The sequence below is a fragment of the Pteropus alecto genome, unplaced genomic scaffold (genome assembly GCF_000325575.1).
Source record: "Pteropus alecto unplaced genomic scaffold, ASM32557v1 scaffold103, whole genome shotgun sequence".
Taxonomy (NCBI): Eukaryota; Metazoa; Chordata; class Mammalia; order Chiroptera; family Pteropodidae; genus Pteropus; species Pteropus alecto.
In genome coordinates this window covers 464,067-482,059 of record NW_006436288.1, presented here as the reverse complement: position 1 = coordinate 482,059, position 17,993 = coordinate 464,067, and the positions used below count along the sequence as shown (strand labels likewise).

At 33.3% G+C, this 17,993-nt stretch overlaps 1 protein-coding gene across 1 annotated transcript in view; it reads left to right on the top strand.

Moving 5' to 3' along the window:
• The window catches only part of LRP6 (LDL receptor related protein 6), a 112,212-nt gene that overhangs the window by 85,240 nt on the left and 8,979 nt on the right, over positions 1 to 17,993 (top strand). Inside the window, exons 13-19 of the mRNA XM_006912624.3 lie at positions 3,589 to 3,791; positions 5,515 to 5,726; positions 6,694 to 6,884; positions 9,596 to 9,805; positions 11,877 to 12,002; positions 16,322 to 16,558; positions 17,216 to 17,326. Coding sequence (XP_006912686.1) covers positions 3,589 to 3,791; positions 5,515 to 5,726; positions 6,694 to 6,884; positions 9,596 to 9,805; positions 11,877 to 12,002; positions 16,322 to 16,558; positions 17,216 to 17,326 — 1,290 coding nt within the window. The remainder of the gene's footprint in view (positions 1 to 3,588; positions 3,792 to 5,514; positions 5,727 to 6,693; positions 6,885 to 9,595; positions 9,806 to 11,876; positions 12,003 to 16,321; positions 16,559 to 17,215; positions 17,327 to 17,993) is intronic.

Sequence of the window (17,993 nt, the reverse complement as noted above, 5' to 3'; positions counted from 1 at the left end):
GTTCTTCTTGGAGTAAAAAGTTGTAGAAGTCCAAAGTTGATCATTTATTTAATAAAAGAGAAGGACTAACGGTGGAAAAATACAATTCTTTATTACTTTTTTTTAGATGATAGTTGATATTATGAAAATTGATATTATAGAAAAATTAAATTTTTTACTCTTGAGCATTAAATAGTGAGTGTAAAATTTACATAGCTTTATTGAGAGATAGTCATGCATATATGCTATATATAATTCATATTTATTCATTATAGAGGAAAGGAAAAGTAGTGCAAATAGTACAACAAAGAGAATCTCCAAAATACAACCCTCTTGTCCTTTGAAGTTCATAGAATATGCTAAAGATAAAAAATTTAAGTGTATAAAAGGCCAGGCAGAAAATACATATGAGTAAATTTAGCCCATTATGCAACAATAATAAATAGAGGGGAAACTAGAGAGCACATGCTCTGAACATAGTGGGTGGTCGCTGCTTAATTCCAAGTGATGTTACTAGATATTCTTAGTCATGAGTAGTCCAAATTTTTTTTTTTTTTTGGCTGCACTGTCTCTTGATTTTTAAATGTTAGCAAGTAATGCATATTAAACAAATACACACAGACACACACAGTGCTAACAACAACGAAACAGTGTGTAACAAAACACTATTGGCTTAGGGAAAACTAGTTTATGACTCAGGTATACATGGATGCCCATGTCTTGATGGATTGACAACAACAAATTGGTAAATATGATAAAGAAATAGAGATTAGGTCAGAAAGCATAAGAGAAAAGTAGGATATGGTTCTCTAGGGTAGAAGATAAAATTGCTGTAGGATATTGGGTGTTATTTACTATCGAAATTACTTTATTCCGTGTCTGAAAGTATAAGAAGTCACGCAGGAAAGGATTTAGTCTGTTCTGATACAAGGCTTCAGTTGTGAAAAAGAAAGAACAAAAGTTTATAGTTTAATGATTTGGAGTCTCTGCCATAGTAGTTTTGTGTTTTCTAAAGTAAATCACATAAAATTTTTAAGCCTCGAATTTTCTCATTTGTAAAATGGGAATAATAATAAATACTTTGTAGGATTACCATGAAAAATAAATATGATATAACATGATTTGATTGCTGTGGAGAGTAGATTTGAAGAAGAAAAGAAGTGGTAACAGCGAAGTCAATCAGCCTAGTGTGGTAATGCCAGTAGATTTGGACTGGGGTGTGGCAGTGAGGATGGAGAGAAGCTGATGGATTTAAGGTATATTTTGAAGCTAGAACTCATTAATGGGCTGTATATGGGGAAGGAGAAGGAGGGAGGAAGCAAGGTATGAATTTTAGATTTTTGGTTTGAGCAGTGAAGTAGATAGTAAATGAGGAAGTATAGAGAGGAAGGTTAGTTTTCAGGAAGAAAAAAAAATTTAATTTTAGGTGGGTTTATATTCATTTTCCTACGGGGCATTGCAATGGAAATACTAAATAGGTAGTTGGACAGAAGATTCCAGAGCTCAGGAAAGAAATGAGGGTGCAGATAATAAATTTTGGAATTGCCAGCATGTATTTAAAATCGGAAAGAGTACTTAGGAAGAAGATTTAGAAATTTGGTCAACAAACATTTCCTGTAAAAGGCCAGAGTAAATATTTAGGCTTGTGAGTCCTATAGTCTCTCGCACCTACTCAACTCTATCCACTGTAGCATGAAAACAGCCATAGACAATACATTTTAAAATGTGACTGAATTCTGATAAACATTATTACAAAAACAGGCAGGAGGCCAGGCTTAGCTTGTGGACAATAGTTTGCCAACTCCTGGTATAGAGAAAAGAAGGGATCTGGTAACCTAAAGAGTTCTGGTTGAAGAGGGAAAGCTTACAGTGGACACCGAAAAGTAGCAGCCAGAGAGGTTAAGAGAAAGACCAGGAGAGAGTAGTGCACAGAAGACGAGAGATAAGCTTGCTTCAAAAAACAGCTGTGTCGATGCTGCTGAGAGATTGAGGAAGATGAGGCCTAAAATAGTATCCTATCCATCGGATTTTTGAATAAGGAGGTTATTAGTAACCCTGAAGAGAGTAATTTCAGGGATGTAATGGTGAAAGAGTAGATCAAAAAGTGAATGGAGACAAGGAAGGGGAGGTAGTATATATAAATGTCTTTTTCAAGAAGTTTGACTTTGAATGGAAGAAGATGAGGAAAATAATTGATAGGGAATTGAGACAAGAAAATGGAAAGACCTTTTGAAATCATTATGAGTACATGTTAATTGGTGAGTGAAGGCCATGAAAAATCAGTGCTGTGAGTATCTCTAATATCTGTCTTTGGTTACCTTTCTACGATAGATCAAGTGCTTCAGGAAGCTTCCTGTTGTATGTTCTTTTTATAATGAATACTATTTAATATTTGTGTAGAGGTTTATTAGATTTCAGGAAACGTTTAACACAGAAGACTTGCCCTCAAAAAGTTTTCCAACATTGTGTAATGTACTCCCTGCACTGTGTTTCAAAAGCTAAGCCAGATCATGATTTTCTGATCAGAACCTTACACTGGCTCCCCATTTCACACAGAGTAAAAACCTAGTTCTTACAGGTTCCTACATGATCACCTCCCCGCTTTTGCTTCTCTAACCTCAGCTTTTACTACTCTCTCCCTGCTCTCTCCATGACAGCCAGACTAGCCTCTTTGTTATTTTCAAATACACCAATTACTCCCCTTCTCAGAACTGTTGTACCACTTATTTCCTCTGCTTGGAATATTTTTCCTGCAAATATTTACATGGATATACTTCACCTCCAAGTCTCCCTGTTGTGCTTCACAGGAAGACTTGGTCTGCCCTATTTAAAATTGCAAATCATCCTAGCATTGCCAGTTTCTTTTTCTTTTTCCCATAACACTTGTCACTCTTTGATGTACTATATAATTTATACATTCTATTTATATATATTACAGCTTTTTATTATGTTTACTGTTTATTGTCTGTTGGACTATAACTCCACAAAGCAGCATTTTTATCCCTCTTTTTTCACTGATACATCTTAGGTGCCTAGATTAGTGCTTGGCAAATAGATAAATTTAAGAAATTGTCATTAAATAAAAGAGTGAAAAAGCAGGGCAGGATTTGGAAAAACACATGTGCTCTTCCATTCAACACCTTGTAAGTAAACTTATGCAAAGAGGTTAAGTGACTTAATTAAGATCAAGTGATTAGATAGAGAGCTGAGACTGAAACCAGTCTTGAAGTGTCTTCTTTGACCTGTGGAGGCCCAGGCTTCCTGCTACCCACAAGAATAGATTATGGAGGAATAGGATTATTCACTTGATAAACAGGGAGAATTTAATATGTTTTTGTCAAACGTTTCACTGAAATCAAGTCTCCTGTGATACCACTATGGACAAGATGGGGAAAAATAGGCTAGGTGGCTCTGCCATTGAGTAAATTCATAACTGGTTTGGTAACCAGAGTGCTGATTAGAAAGTTTCTGGGAGCATATCAAAGGTTTTTGTCCTCAGTCTTACCTCTCTGTCTGTTTTGTATGAGATATAGCTGCAAGCTGATCAAATCTTTGAGTGATACAGACTTAGAGTAATTGTGTTTCATATTTGCTCTTTTCTTTTTTAAGCTCCAACTACTTTCCTGCTCTTCAGTCAGAAGAGTGCCATTAACCGCATGGTGATTGATGAACAACAGAGCCCTGATATCATCCTTCCCATTCACAGCCTTCGAAATGTCCGGGCCATTGACTATGACCCACTGGACAAGCAACTGTATTGGATTGACTCACGACAAAATGTGATCCGAAAAGCACAAGAAGATGGTAGCCAGGTAATTCAGAGCTCAGTGCAAAATACATTTCTTCTGCCTAGTAATTAGACTAACCAACACTCCTGTTAAGCCTTGATTTTGTGTGCGCCTGTGCGTGTGTGTGTGTGTAAAATTGAAATTCTAGACTGAGCAGCTTTTTTTCCCTTCTAATGATCTTTGAGTAAATAACTATTTGATAATGCTATTGGAATGAAAATCTTATTAGGGTAATTTAGGCTTATATATTGGTAGTGAATTTATCACTCCCACCCAGATACATTTTTATATATATATTTTTTTCATTATGATTCCCTCTACATGGAGTGTTGGAAGCTTCAAAATCTAATAGACCTTGATTCTGATCTCAGCTTTATCCATCACTAGGTTTTTCATGAACTTTTTGGCTGAATGGAATGTAAAGCATATATTCTATTACCTGTTACATGATAGGGACTCAATAAATAACAATTTGTTACTAGTTAACTATTTTCTGAAAGGTTTGGTGGATAGGAAACATACAATACAACCTTAGTAAAATTAAAAACATTTAGGATATGTTATGATTAATTCAGAGATCTTTTTTTTTTCGTTTTGAGTAAATATTTGCTGATTATGGTGTGGGAATGAGAATATTATCTACAGTTCTTACCTGTATGTACATACCAGTCATGGTTTATATACCACTAACCATACTTATTTACTTTCTTTCTGTGATCAAGTAGTGTTAGACTGGGATTACTATAAATAATTATTTGTCATTTTCTTCATGGCAGTGATGTTAAGTTTGATTTTGAATGTATGAAAATTTAGAGAGATTAGATTACTAATTTTTTATATGTCTTATCTCACACAAAAGAGCAAACAGATAATGTATTTAGGGCTGCTGAGGGGTCGCTAGGGTAGAGGTATAGTTATAGTGGTATATTGCAAATACACCTTACACTGTTGTAGGCCAGGACTGATAACTAGTAGAGAGAAATTATAGCTGTTACTATATAGCCAAAGACACAGCAAATAAATAAGATAGCCTCATTATGGAATATATTACCTTAGAGATGCTAAGTAAATAAAATATAATTTATTCAGGTAGAACAGATAAACAAAGCTTCTCTTTTTGCTTGGCTTTGTAAAAAAATTTTTTTGAGGGGGTGTGGATTTGAGGATTAGAGAAGGACATGATTGATAGATGTGGTTTGTAGCCCTAACTGATGTTGTCTCTAGGGCAGGATTTCTCAGCTTAAGCACTGTTGACATTTTTGGACTGGATAATTCTTTGCTGTGGAAGACTGATGTATACGCTGTATGATATTTAGCAGCATCTTGCCTCTACCCTCTAGATGCCAGTTATACTCCCCATAGGCGTGACAATCAAAAATGTCTCCAAACATTGCTAAATGCTTCTGCTTTTAGCTGTATTTCTAAGGTGTAGTTCTAGCCATGATTGTCTATAAGAGAGAGCTGCCAACTTCTCATGTTCATCTCTGATCAATGCATTATCAGGTTCTTAGACCAACTAATACAGCTTAAGGTCACGCTTCTGCCCATGTCATAATAACCAAATATTTGAAATACACATTAACAAAGAAGCACATTACTCATAAAAAATGTATCAGTAAGAAAAGTCTCTTGAGACTTCTTCTCAGGTATGTGACCACATAAGTGTAAGCATTGTGAGTAATTGCCTCAGGGCTATCTGGTATGGAGTCTGATTTTCTATGTGTTGTGTGTCTTTTTCTTTCCCAAGGGCTTTACTGTGGTGGTGAGCTCAGTTCCTAATCAGAACCTAGAAATACAACCCTATGACCTCAGCATTGATATTTATAGCCGCTATATCTACTGGACTTGTGAGGCTACCAATGTCATCAACGTAACAAGGTTAGATGGAAGATCAATTGGAGTGGTGCTAAAAGGCGAGCAAGACAGACCTCGAGCCATTGTGGTAAACCCAGAGAAAGGGTATGTTGCTAAAGTGACATTCAGATGTCTTGGCATCTGAGACCCTCATCAGCTTTTCTTTTAAGCCCTTATTTATTTATCTGTAGTGTCCTGTGCTCCACTGAAAAACTTGGTATTCTCTATCTACTTGCCTCTGCCTTTTCTTATATCCTTGCTTTCTCTGATTTTATTGCCTAGAATTTCCTTTCTTAGTCACTGTTGCTTTTGTTCTAATTTCTCCCCACACCTCCAGGACCACTGGAACTGCAGCATCCTTCATGAAGTTTTCCTTGATCTGCCCCATCCTCGGCCAGATATGATTTTCCCCTCCAGATGCCCAGCACGTTGGATCTCTGCCTCTCTAGTCATACCCAGTCCTTTCTAAATTACCTTATGTTTTTTCAGTCTTATATTTCTTACTAGACTTTCGGTTCCTTTGTGACAAGAATTAATATGTCTTCTTTCATTTGATACAGAGCTTTGCCTTTAATAAATAGTACTTATTTGCATCTGAATAAATGATAAGGAATTCAGCAGGGAAAGTAGCTTACTTCAAAAAAGTTACAGGAAAGAGATGAATTCTAGAAGTTAAATATAAGAAATAATTCATATATGACTTGTTTTTAGTTATGAAATGGACTAATTAGAAAAAGAATTTAAAATTTTGTGTCCAGATCTCTGGTTACTGCTCTTTTATTTATTTTATTTTATCATAGTATTATTTCAAAAGTATAGATGTGCCTATGTCTAACACTTCATTTATTGATCCATGAAAGCTAGCTCCCTCAGAAATTCTGTGTACTCTTTGTTACTGTTACTGAAAGTAAAAAAAGTATCTTACGGCCTTTTAAAAAATATACTCTAAAACATTTAAAAATAAGATTTAAAAATGTTATTCTACCTTTTTTTTGTTTTAATCAGCAAGAATATTTTCATTTTGTATGGTTTCTTATTTTGTTAAACTTATTGTTTCTTCCTTTCTCTTCAGATATATGTATTTTACCAATCTTCAGGAAAGATCTCCTAAAATTGAACGAGCTGCTTTGGATGGAACGGAACGAGAGGTCCTCTTTTTCAGTGGCTTAAGTAAACCAATTGCTTTAGCCCTTGATAGCCGATTGGGCAAACTCTTTTGGGCTGATTCAGATCTCCGACGAATTGAAAGCAGTGATCTCTCAGGTGCCTAAAAAAAATGTGTTCCTTTATTTTGATTTGGGTTATTGAGATGATTCATCCATAGCATTTGTATTTTTCTTCCACTGTATTATTTTTGTACACATTTCTTTACAGTTTTATTCACTAAAAGTAATCAACATCAACTTGGTTCGGAAGCACTTTTTCTTCAATCATCAGTATGATTACTCCCTCTGTTACCTAATAACCTGCCAATTTTCTTCATTTGGGCTCTGTAAATAATATATTTCTAATGGATGTCTTCTCCTTTTTTTAATTCTTCTGCTCTAGTTTATGTTCTCAGCATCTCTAGCCTGAATTCTAACCTATGATTAGTCTCTCTGCTGATTCCCCACTCTACTTTCACTCCCTGAAAGTTTACACACTTTTCCTAGTTTAATTTTCTGAAGAATGGTTTCTAATCATGTCACTTCTCTACTAAAAAAAATTTTCAGGGTAGTCTCATAACCTGAAGAAAAATAGTATAGTTGTACACTTAAGTTGGTATTTGCCTTTCACAAACTCATCATCAAACTCAAATGATCTTAACATTCCTGGTGTTTTAACCAAATTGAATCATTTGTTGGTCTTCAGATGTACTTTTACTTTCTCATTTCTCTACAGTCCTCTTTACAGTCAGAGTTACTTCCCCTCCCCATAATTTCTGATGTCCAAATATTCTATTTGGCATCACTCTAGTGATTATAAAAATGAAATTAAAATAGTACACTATTTACATCTGTCAGAATGGCAAAAATATGTTAAAGTTGATTATACCCAACTTGGCCAGAGTGGTAGAAAATGGCATGCTCTCATGCACTTTGGTGGAAGTGGAAATTGGTAGAACCTTTTTGGAGGGCAATTGCCAATAAATCTCTCTTTTAGATACTGTCTTAGAGAAATGCTAACCCAGTGTACAAGGGTATTTATATAATCTATTACAGAGAAATAATTTCTACTATATCAAGTGTATACAGTATTACAGTCGTTACAACAAACGAGGTAGCTCTGTGCAGTGACGTAGAAGGATGTATTTAAAAAAAATTAAGTTCATTGTTAAGAACTAGTTTTATTTAAAATTTAATATTATATTTATCGGCAAATTGTCCTCCAAATACGTTGTATTTTTACAACATATACACACATATATATACATATACACATATGTATGTATACTATTAAGAAGCATATGGATATATATGTTTATTCCTTGAGAAATATGCAACAGAATAAAGCTCTGGAAGATTAGTATACGCTAATATATTGAAGTTATTTATTTCTGTATCATTTGAATACATTTGTATTTTTTTTTTTAAAACTAAAGAATATTCTGTCTTTCTGGGTTCAAATGCTTCCCCTTCCATTATGCCTTCTCTGGTTTCAAATAGTCATGCACACACTTATGTATGTGTGTACACATATGCTTAGCATGATATATTCTTGCTTTCATCTAATCACCGATATCTCTTATATCATCTTTAATTTGTATAATTGCTATTTATATCAATGTTTTAACTCTTATTAACATTAAAGGGTTTTTTCCCCTTCCCTTTTCTGTTTCTCTTCATTTAGGATGCTTATTTTTTGTTGTAAGAGTAACATGTTCTTTAAAGACAGTTTAGAAAATTTTTAAAAAGAAAATATTCAAAACACTATCATTATGAACACTTTAATAAGTTAACTTTCATTTTTTATATCACTTTCCTGCTCTTCTGTCCTATTTATCTTCATGAGTTTATACCTTAATTTTTTGCCACTATTTAGGTAGATTTTTAGGAAGCAGCATAAAGTAAATTTGTGTATAACCCACCATGAATCTGAATGTTGACTTAGGCAATGTCTTCTCATCTGGAATATTTCCCCACTTTTCTCCATCTATTAAAGCTTCGCTTTATGCTTACCTCTTTCCTGGAACTTTCCCTGATATTTTCAAAGTATAAGCTAATGGTTTTTTGATAGAATTCATCACTTAGGAACTATGAAAATATTCTATAGATATTTGAAGAACTATTATGAAGAAGAGAAAAGGAAGAAATATGTATTCTTTTCTTTTTGAATGAGTGAGAAGCTATGGGGGTGGGAAGAGGGGCACAGATTTCAGCACACTGCGAAAGAACTTTCTCACAGCTCAACAATAGAATAGGTTGCTTCTTCAGAGTCTTGGTAGTTCTGTGTCTAGAATATTGTAGAAAGAGTTCTGACTTTGAGGTGAGGCTTGAACCAGGTAATGCTTTGAGTCTGTCGTTTTTTCTGTGTTCTGAATGGCCAGGTGGGGTGAGGGTGGAGTTGTTCTTCACAGATGCCTCAGGTGTACACAGTGAATGTGTGAGGGCAAGAGCACAGAGTTCTGGGCTCACTACTACTACAACTACTGTTCTGACATTTTAATATGTTAGAGCTTTTCATAAACTTTAATTTGAAAACTAGACTTTGCTTTAAAAAGAAATTAGAATACTGCTCTAAGTTCTTTTCTACGTTTCTCTGAACTAGAATATTTAGTGTGTATTGGGCCTTACTTGCTCTTGATTGCACTTGAATATCTAGTCTGTTACCTGTATTTTGGTATGTATATATCTTCTAAGAATGATTTTGGAATTTTGTGGTAGAGAGCTTATATTTTCCTTTTTAATACACTTAGACTCTAACTGATATTCAATAAATTGTTGAATGTATGACTTGACACACATGAATTATTTCTTTTGAATGTGCTTTCCAAGGTGCCAACCGGATAGTATTAGAAGACTCCAATATCTTGCAGCCTGTGGGACTGACTGTGTTTGAAAATTGGCTATATTGGATTGATAAGCAGCAGCAAATGATTGAAAAAATTGACATGACAGGTCGAGAGGGTAGAACTAAAGTCCAGGCTCGAATTGCCCAGCTTAGTGATATTCATGCAGTAAAGGAGCTGAACCTTCAGGAATATAGTAAGTGCTGCTGGTGTACTGTTGTTAATTGCAGGGTTCGTGCTTAAGAAATTAAGATAAAATTCAGATGTTCTTTTGTGTCTTCTTACCTCTTTATTTTTAAGATTTTCATGTTCTTTTAGTTTTGCCACTTTTAAAAAACTCTTCATGTTTTTATAGCCTTATATTGAACTCATCTAGGAGCTTTTTCAAATTAAATATCTTTTCCCCGTAAAACAGGAGAGGGGGAAAGGAATGCTCTTACTCATTTTCAAAAATTTCCCCTGGTACAACTAAGGCTTTGCTTGTCATGCCTTCTCTTTCTCTCCCTCATACCCTCTAAGAATACTCATATAAAGCATTTTTTTTTTTTTTTTTTGCTCCCTGCACACCCCACAGTTGGAACAGAAGCAAAAATTTTATTTGTATAATGATGAATAGAGTTATGGAATAATCTTATTCTTGAGCAAAAGCAAAACAAACTTAAAATTAGTGTGTCAACTTAGAGCTAAGACCATGCTTAATAAGTGTTGTTTTCCCTTTTTGGATAAATTTTTCAATTCTCAGCTTAGAAAAGTAGCCATAAATATATATATTTTTTATCTTATTGAAACTTTTGGAAATGGCTAATCATCTTGGACTAGTTTTTTGTTAATATGTGTCTGTAATCAAAAGTACTCAGCAATCACTGCTATGGGTCTTACATGATTGTACCAGGAGTGCTAATGTTAAATGAAGGACTAAAGAGAGAACTGTTGAAACTCAACTTCCCAGCACAGTACTTTCAAATCAAAGTGGATTATGAAAGGAGAATGGAGGAATGAGCACCACTGCTTGCTTCTTTAAACCTTCATTATGTTGTCACTCTTTATGAACTTAGAAGTTAAGTTAGAGGCATTTCAGAATTAGGAAGTTGGAAGTGTTGCTCTTCTATGTTATGAGATGTAACTCATGCTGAACATTTAATAGAAATAAGGTAATCATGACACATTAGCTAAGTTATTTATTCAGTTGATATATGAATATCTTATTGTAGAAAATCTTTGTGGAGGTTTTCAGAATTTCCCAGGGAATATCTTTTTTAGTAATTCAACATTTAAATATGGTTTTATATTTGGAAAAACATTTTTTCAAATTTCTAATACTAAAGAGAATGAGATTTTTGTCAAAAGTGTCATGGAATTAAAAGATTGAGAAGCACTGCTATGTAGTTTGTGTATCCTAATATAATGACTTGTGTCTCTTTTGGGACATCTGTGTAGTATAACACAGCTGCTCATTTGTAGGTAGCTGACTCCCTCAGTGTTATCAACACATACTGAAGTAAGACTGTCGTGTTAGTGAGAAGAGAGTCAGATTATAAATGGGTGGCTACATTAGATGGTATTCTGTGATGATAAGTGTCAAGTTGCTTTTAATGCAAGCTGAGTAGAAAATTCAAAGCAGTGATTTCATTAATCATAAACAACTTGTGGGACAGATTTTGAAAAGTTGCTGAGAGTATTTATTTAACTCAAATATGAGAAAATTAAGTATTTGTAACTTTTCAGGTTATCTTTTGCAGTTGACTAAGCACATAGTTTTATTGTTTCTTACTGGTTGACTTCCATGTGAACTTTTTTTCCTTCTCACAACTCTGATTTTCAGTGAATTCCTCATTAAAATATACTTTTTGAGTAAAATCACCTTATCTTTTAAAAATGTTAGAATTTCTGAGTTAAAATCTACAGGTTAGAGGAGTCTTTATATATTAAATTGAATAATATCCAGGTCTCAGCATTCCCCCTACAAATTTTTCTAGTTTCAATAATCAGCTTTTCTTATTCACAAAATTAACATGAGCTGTACCATTACCTTGCTTAAAATACTTTAAAATATTTTATTTATAAATATATAAAGACAGTGTTTTGTATTTTTAAATAGCTGTCCTCATTTTCTTATAGATCTTATAGGGATGGAACGAGGAATTTTATTGTGTGGAAATAAAGTCCAAGATGATTTTACGTTTAGTTTTCTTGGTTAATTCATAAATGATTGATTTTTGACTAGGCTGTCCTCCCTTCTCCCTTCTTTCTTTTTTTTTTTAATATAGGACAACATCCTTGTGCTCAGGATAATGGTGGCTGTTCACATATTTGTCTTGTAAAAGGAGATGGTACTACAAGATGCTCTTGCCCCATGCACTTGGTTCTGCTTCAGGATGAGCTGTCATGTGGAGGTAAGTATGTTATTTTCTTGTGCAGTTCTAAATGCCAATTAACATGTTCCATAACTTAGTCTAGCATTCTGTGATTTGGCAGTGAAATTGTTCTTTCTCCTAATTTGATTGGTCTCTTGTATCTATTCATCTGCACCATACTGACTCTTGTGTTATTGTAAGAGTGAATCTATTGTGACAAGTGAATAGCTATAACCTAATCCTGAGACTAAGACAGCAGTGCCCTATTGAGGGAAACTCATCCTGTAAATGAGTGTATTTCCTAATAATAGTAGCTTTTTCCACCCCAGATGCTAACAAGATGAATTAATTCTACCTCTTATAATCTTCATCCACTGAATTCTAGATTCTATTTAGTTGATGTATCATTGCTGGAAATATATCCAGTGAAAAAAGTATTTTTTTGTCAAATCTATCAGCAGTTTCCTGTTTTTCTTACTTATTTAGAAAAAAATTTTAAACTATATTCCTGAGTAGTGATAATGTTATAGTGAAATTGGTTCAATCACTCATGGAAGTATAACAAATTAGTGCATTCCTTTGTTAAAGCATAGTATGATAGCATCAAACACCATAATAACATTCATCCCCTGAATTCAGAAATCCTATCAGGTAATTCTAAATTAAGTCAACTGAAGAAAAAGACTGTTCTCTCTAATTTAAAAACAATCTAATTTCTAATGATAGGAAAATTATTAAGTAACTGAGTTTATACAGCTATTAAACATTATGATCATAAGCTGATGTAAAAATGAAGCCAAAATTTGGCTCAGGTGAAAAAAATATGTTAAAATGGTGTTTTTTACTATGATGACAACTACATATAATACATATTTCTGTGAACAAAGATCGAAAGGGCTTATACACAAAATATAAAAAGACATTGAGAAGATGGTATTATAAGAATATTTTATTCTAACTCCTAAGTTTTTGAAAAACAGCATGTGTTGAGTAGCAGCTGTGAGGCACTCTAGACTACAGGAGATTTGAAGATCTTTGAGATAGAGCTTAAAGTTTGGTTGCGAAGATCAGTTATGTACACAGTAAAAGTTAAGCTCTGGTTCTTGGATTGTCTCCCCCAAAATAGCAAGTGTTGCACAACAGTGTTAATGTCCTTAATGCCACTGAACTGTACCCTTTAAAATGGTAAACTCTTTAACATGTATTTTACCACAATAATAATTAAAAAAAACAAAAAAACCCAAAAACCTGTTTCCATATCAGGGTGCTAGAGTATTTAATAAAGCAAATCTTAGAAAATTTACCTTTATGTAATGTTAACATAGATAAAACTGAATCAAGGATATCACCTTCCATTTAGAAGTCTTTCAAAAGACCTTTTGATTTTTTTCTTTTAGTGTATGTATTACATGAATAGTGTGTTTTAACTAATGTGTACAACTGTGTTACAAACACCCAAATGAAGACATACACTATTGTCATTAAGAAAAGTACCCTCATGTCCATTCTCTTCTTCCAGAAGTAACCATTATTCTTATTTTTATCCCCATAGCTTAGTCTTGCCTGTCCTTGAACTTTATATAAGGATCATGATATGAGTACTCTTAATGTCTGGTTCTCTTGCTTGATATAGTATTTTTGAGATTCAACTATACATTGGACTGTATCAGTAGTTTTCTTCTTTTTATTGTTAAATATGCCACTATTTATTATTCTCCCGTTGAGGGACATTTTAGTTGTTTTCAGTTTTTTGTTACTAAGAATAAAACTGCAGTGAATGTTGGTGTACAATTTTTATTTTATTTTATTTTACAGTGGAGATAAATAAAATACAAAATCTAAATTCCTCTGCCTGACTTCCAAGATGTTTTCATTTGAGCCTATTACCTATCCATCTCATTTTGTATTCCCAACCTGCTCACTGTTAATTTGGCTATTTTGAGTTTGATGATTACTATGACATGTTCTGTTTTGTTTTGCCACTATGGATTTACCTGTGGTATTTCAGGATGTATTTTTCTTCTTGCATGCCCATCCTAAATCTTACTCATTTTTCAGGGTGCAGCTAGTTTCATGATCTTTGAAACCCTCACTAGCTGTTCTTCACTTTTCTCTGAATTGTAGCTGTTACCACAATTTGCATAACATAACATGCAATTCAGAATAACGGAATCATATGTTTTATATTCATTAGTTTCTTCTTATCCTCAACCAAATTAAAGTTCTTTAAGGACATGGAACATTTTTTTTTTTTAATTTTTATTCTCCACACGATCTAGTAGTGTTAGCTGAATATGCAATAGACTTAAATTCCCTCTATAAACAATCTTTCTGATTCCCCATGTAAAATGTTCACCTGTAATCCACAGTATTCTCTTTTAAAGGTAAAAGATATTCTGATTTGTGGTCATATAATAAAGTTATTGTTTTCTCTAGAGAATTTACTAACAGACAAGTTTTTAAAAGAAGTCAGTGAGCCTGTGATATAGTGAAGGCAATAGGCTAAAGATAAGGAGATTGCCCTTCTAGTCCTCTCTTTTATTAATGACTATCCCTTGTTTATAGGAAGCTCTGTGACCTTGGGCAGTCACTTGGCCTCTCTGAGCCTCAGTTTCCTCATTTGCAAAACAAAGCAATGACAATTCTCAAAATAGTCTCAGCATATTTTTGCATTTAAAAAAAATTATTGAGGACTCAAAGAGTTTTTGTTTCCTTAGGTTATATTTACCTTTATTTACTATAGTAGAATTTAAAACTAAGAACTTAAAAAAATATTTATTTAAAAAACAATAATCTTTATGTGTTTACAAGTTAAATCTGTTAAAAAATTTATTTTCTAAAGCAAAATAATTTTAATGAGGAATGTGGCATTGTTTTTACAGTTTTGTAAACTCTTTAATGTTAGGCTGAATTCTCATGTCTACTTGTGCATTCAATCTGTTCTAATAAGTAGTTCAGGTTGAAATATATGAAGAAATTTGGCCTCATATAGATACATAGTTGAAAAACAGGATTATAATAATAGCCTTTTCAAATAATTATGAATATTTATCTTGAATTCTACACCAAATTTTGACAGATGACAAGTGGCAGTTTTCTATAGGTTTAGTTGCAAAGTGGAATTTGAAACTATATCAGTTAACTTTCCATAGTCTTTTATATTTAAATCTGTAGATCTATTTTGTGCTCTGAATGGATGTTTTACTATGCATGATTTTGTAACCCTATACCTTGGTCATTTGGAAATATTAGAATTTCACTCAGAAGTTCCCAGATCTTCAAATTTTGATGCATTTCATTAATATCAAAAGATCACACGTTAATTTCACCACCAGTCTCATCAGAAAAGTCTTTAAGTACTGGGAATCTGTCAGGCTTACAGTGCTGGATACAGGTTTTCCAAAATTATCATTTCTGATTGAAAGCACCAATGTTATAATTTGCCACAAAAGCATGATGTTATGATTTGCTGTTGTTTTTCTTGAAATAACAGGCTCACTTTATTTTTTAAAAACTTCCTGCCAAATACTCAAGTGTAAATAACTATAATTTCTCTGTCAATTCTTTCAAGTAAAAGTAGTGCTCCATTTTGGATTGAGTCTATTTAAAGTGCTTTCCCTTAAGAAACCATTATACTTAGATGTGAATGTGAACTTTATGCATACTTCCCATTTTTTCAAACAATATTGAAGGTATATGTACTCAGAGTTGATTTTTATATAATTAATATTTTTATTCACTAAGAACATTTTTAAATAAGACTTTTTTTTTCTTCTGTGAGTTTGTGACTGTATAGATACAATGGCTACAAGTACAATTTGGTGTCTGTGCTTTGAATCTGCTAAAGTGCCAAGAGTTTTCCCACCATTTCTTTTGTAACATCAGTGAAAATGTAGTGAGAAAGGCAAGTGACATATTAGCATTATTATAAACTAGTTTGACATTGTGACCCTGAAAAAACCTCAGGGATTCCCAAGGGTTCATGGACCACTCTTTGAGAATCTCAGAGCTAGAAATCTTATGAATTCTAAGCTAATTTTAAAATATATAGAGGTTAATGATTATAGTGATTATTCATAGGTTATGTGTGAGATTATAATGAATTGGAAATATAATCTATTTGAATTGTAGTATATGAGAAAAGTTCTGCCTTATAGTTTTGCAAGTTAGTGAATCTAAATGAAGTAGTGTAAACGTTATATTTCTCTTCTCTGATTAGATGAGATGGATTATAAATTTTATCTATGATAGTGTTTTGTATATGCTCATTACTAAATTAGCTTCATTCAGGTGCGTTTGTACCTCTGTGTGACAGTTATTTTATTTTTCTCACTCCGCCCCATCTTTGTTTATTGCAGAACCCCCAACATGTTCTCCTCAGCAGTTTACCTGTTTCACGGGAGAAATTGACTGTATCCCTGTAGCTTGGCGTTGCGATGGATTTACTGAATGTGAAGACCATAGTGATGAGCTCAATTGTCCTGTGTGCTCAGAGTCCCAGTTCCAGTGTGCCAGTGGGCAGTGTATTGATGGTGCCCTCCGATGCAATGGAGATGCAAACTGCCAGGATAAATCAGATGAGAAGAACTGTGAAGGTATCTCAAAGTCCTAGGAACCAGCTGTGTAGTCCTTTTTCCATCACGTTGTTTTAAATTCAGAGCATTGCTATGGCTCCATGGTAGATTTGAGATTTTCAAGTACATTCGTCTTTATTATGTCTAAGGATAGTAACATGTTCCAAATTACTGTTTTAATTTGCTTAATGGACGTGAGGTTTATACACATTAATAAGCTTTGCAAATTGAGAAATGAGGCCAAAAGATTAGACCTTCAATATGTAAAAATAGTCCTTGTTTCCCATGAACTCTGGATTAGTGAATTTATGAATTTATTACAATGTGAAGTAATTTCATATTTTCCTCTCTCCACTATCCTTTAACACGATAAAAAAAAAATAAATTCTCAATAAATTCTCTGGAATTCTTTAGTGTCTAGAAATGTATGTAGAATTCTTTAATTCTTAAAATTATTAGTGAAAGGTGAAATTTAACATAAAAAACAAAATAGGAAATTTCCTGCCGGCTTTCCTTTCTTCTTTCTACCAATGGAAATCCCCAGAAAATAATTTTTAAGATATATCTAAAAGTCTAGTTTGTTTTTCATTTGCACCCAGAAAGTACTTTTTGACTCTTGCCAGAGTTTGTCTTTACATTATAGTATAAATAAGAAAACTATTTGTATTTCTTTCCCAGTGCTTTGTTTAATTGATCAGTTTCGCTGTGCCAATGGTCAGTGCATTGGAAAACATAAGAAATGTGATCATAATGTGGATTGCAGTGACAAATCAGATGAAGTGGAATGTTGTAAGTAGGACTTCAACCTTGTATATTACTCTTAAGGGAGAATTTTTAAAATACATTTTCTTTAAGTATGAGGTTCACTTATCAATATTTCCTTATTAAGAAACAGATATTAATGTTAAGCTAGTTATTTGTACTACGGTTTTTTTTTTATGTTTTGCTTTTAATAATCATTAAAGACAGCAGTTTTCTTAGGCACAAAAATCTTCACAGAAACATTTAGTAAAGCATCGGAAAAGAATATATATTGTTTTGCCACAACGAAAGAAATTCTTAAACAATTTACAGGCATACCTCAGAGATAATGCAGATTTGGTTCTGGACCACTGCAATAAAGCAGATATTGCAATAAAACGAGTTACATGAATTTTTTGGTTTTCCAGTGCATATAAAACTTACGTTTACTTTGTACAATAGTCTATGAAGTGTGCAATAGCATGATGTCTAAAAAAATAGTGTACATACCTTAATTAAAAAGTACTTTATTGTTAAAAATGTAAACTCATCTGAGCCTGGTAGAAAAATAGTGCCGATAGACTTGCTCAACGTGGCGTTGCTACAAACCTTCAATTTGTAAATCAAAATCTGTGAAGAGTATTAAAACAAGGTATGCCAGTGGATAGTGGAAATCAGTCAGTGGTCTCAACCTTAGAAAAATTAGTCCATGTTT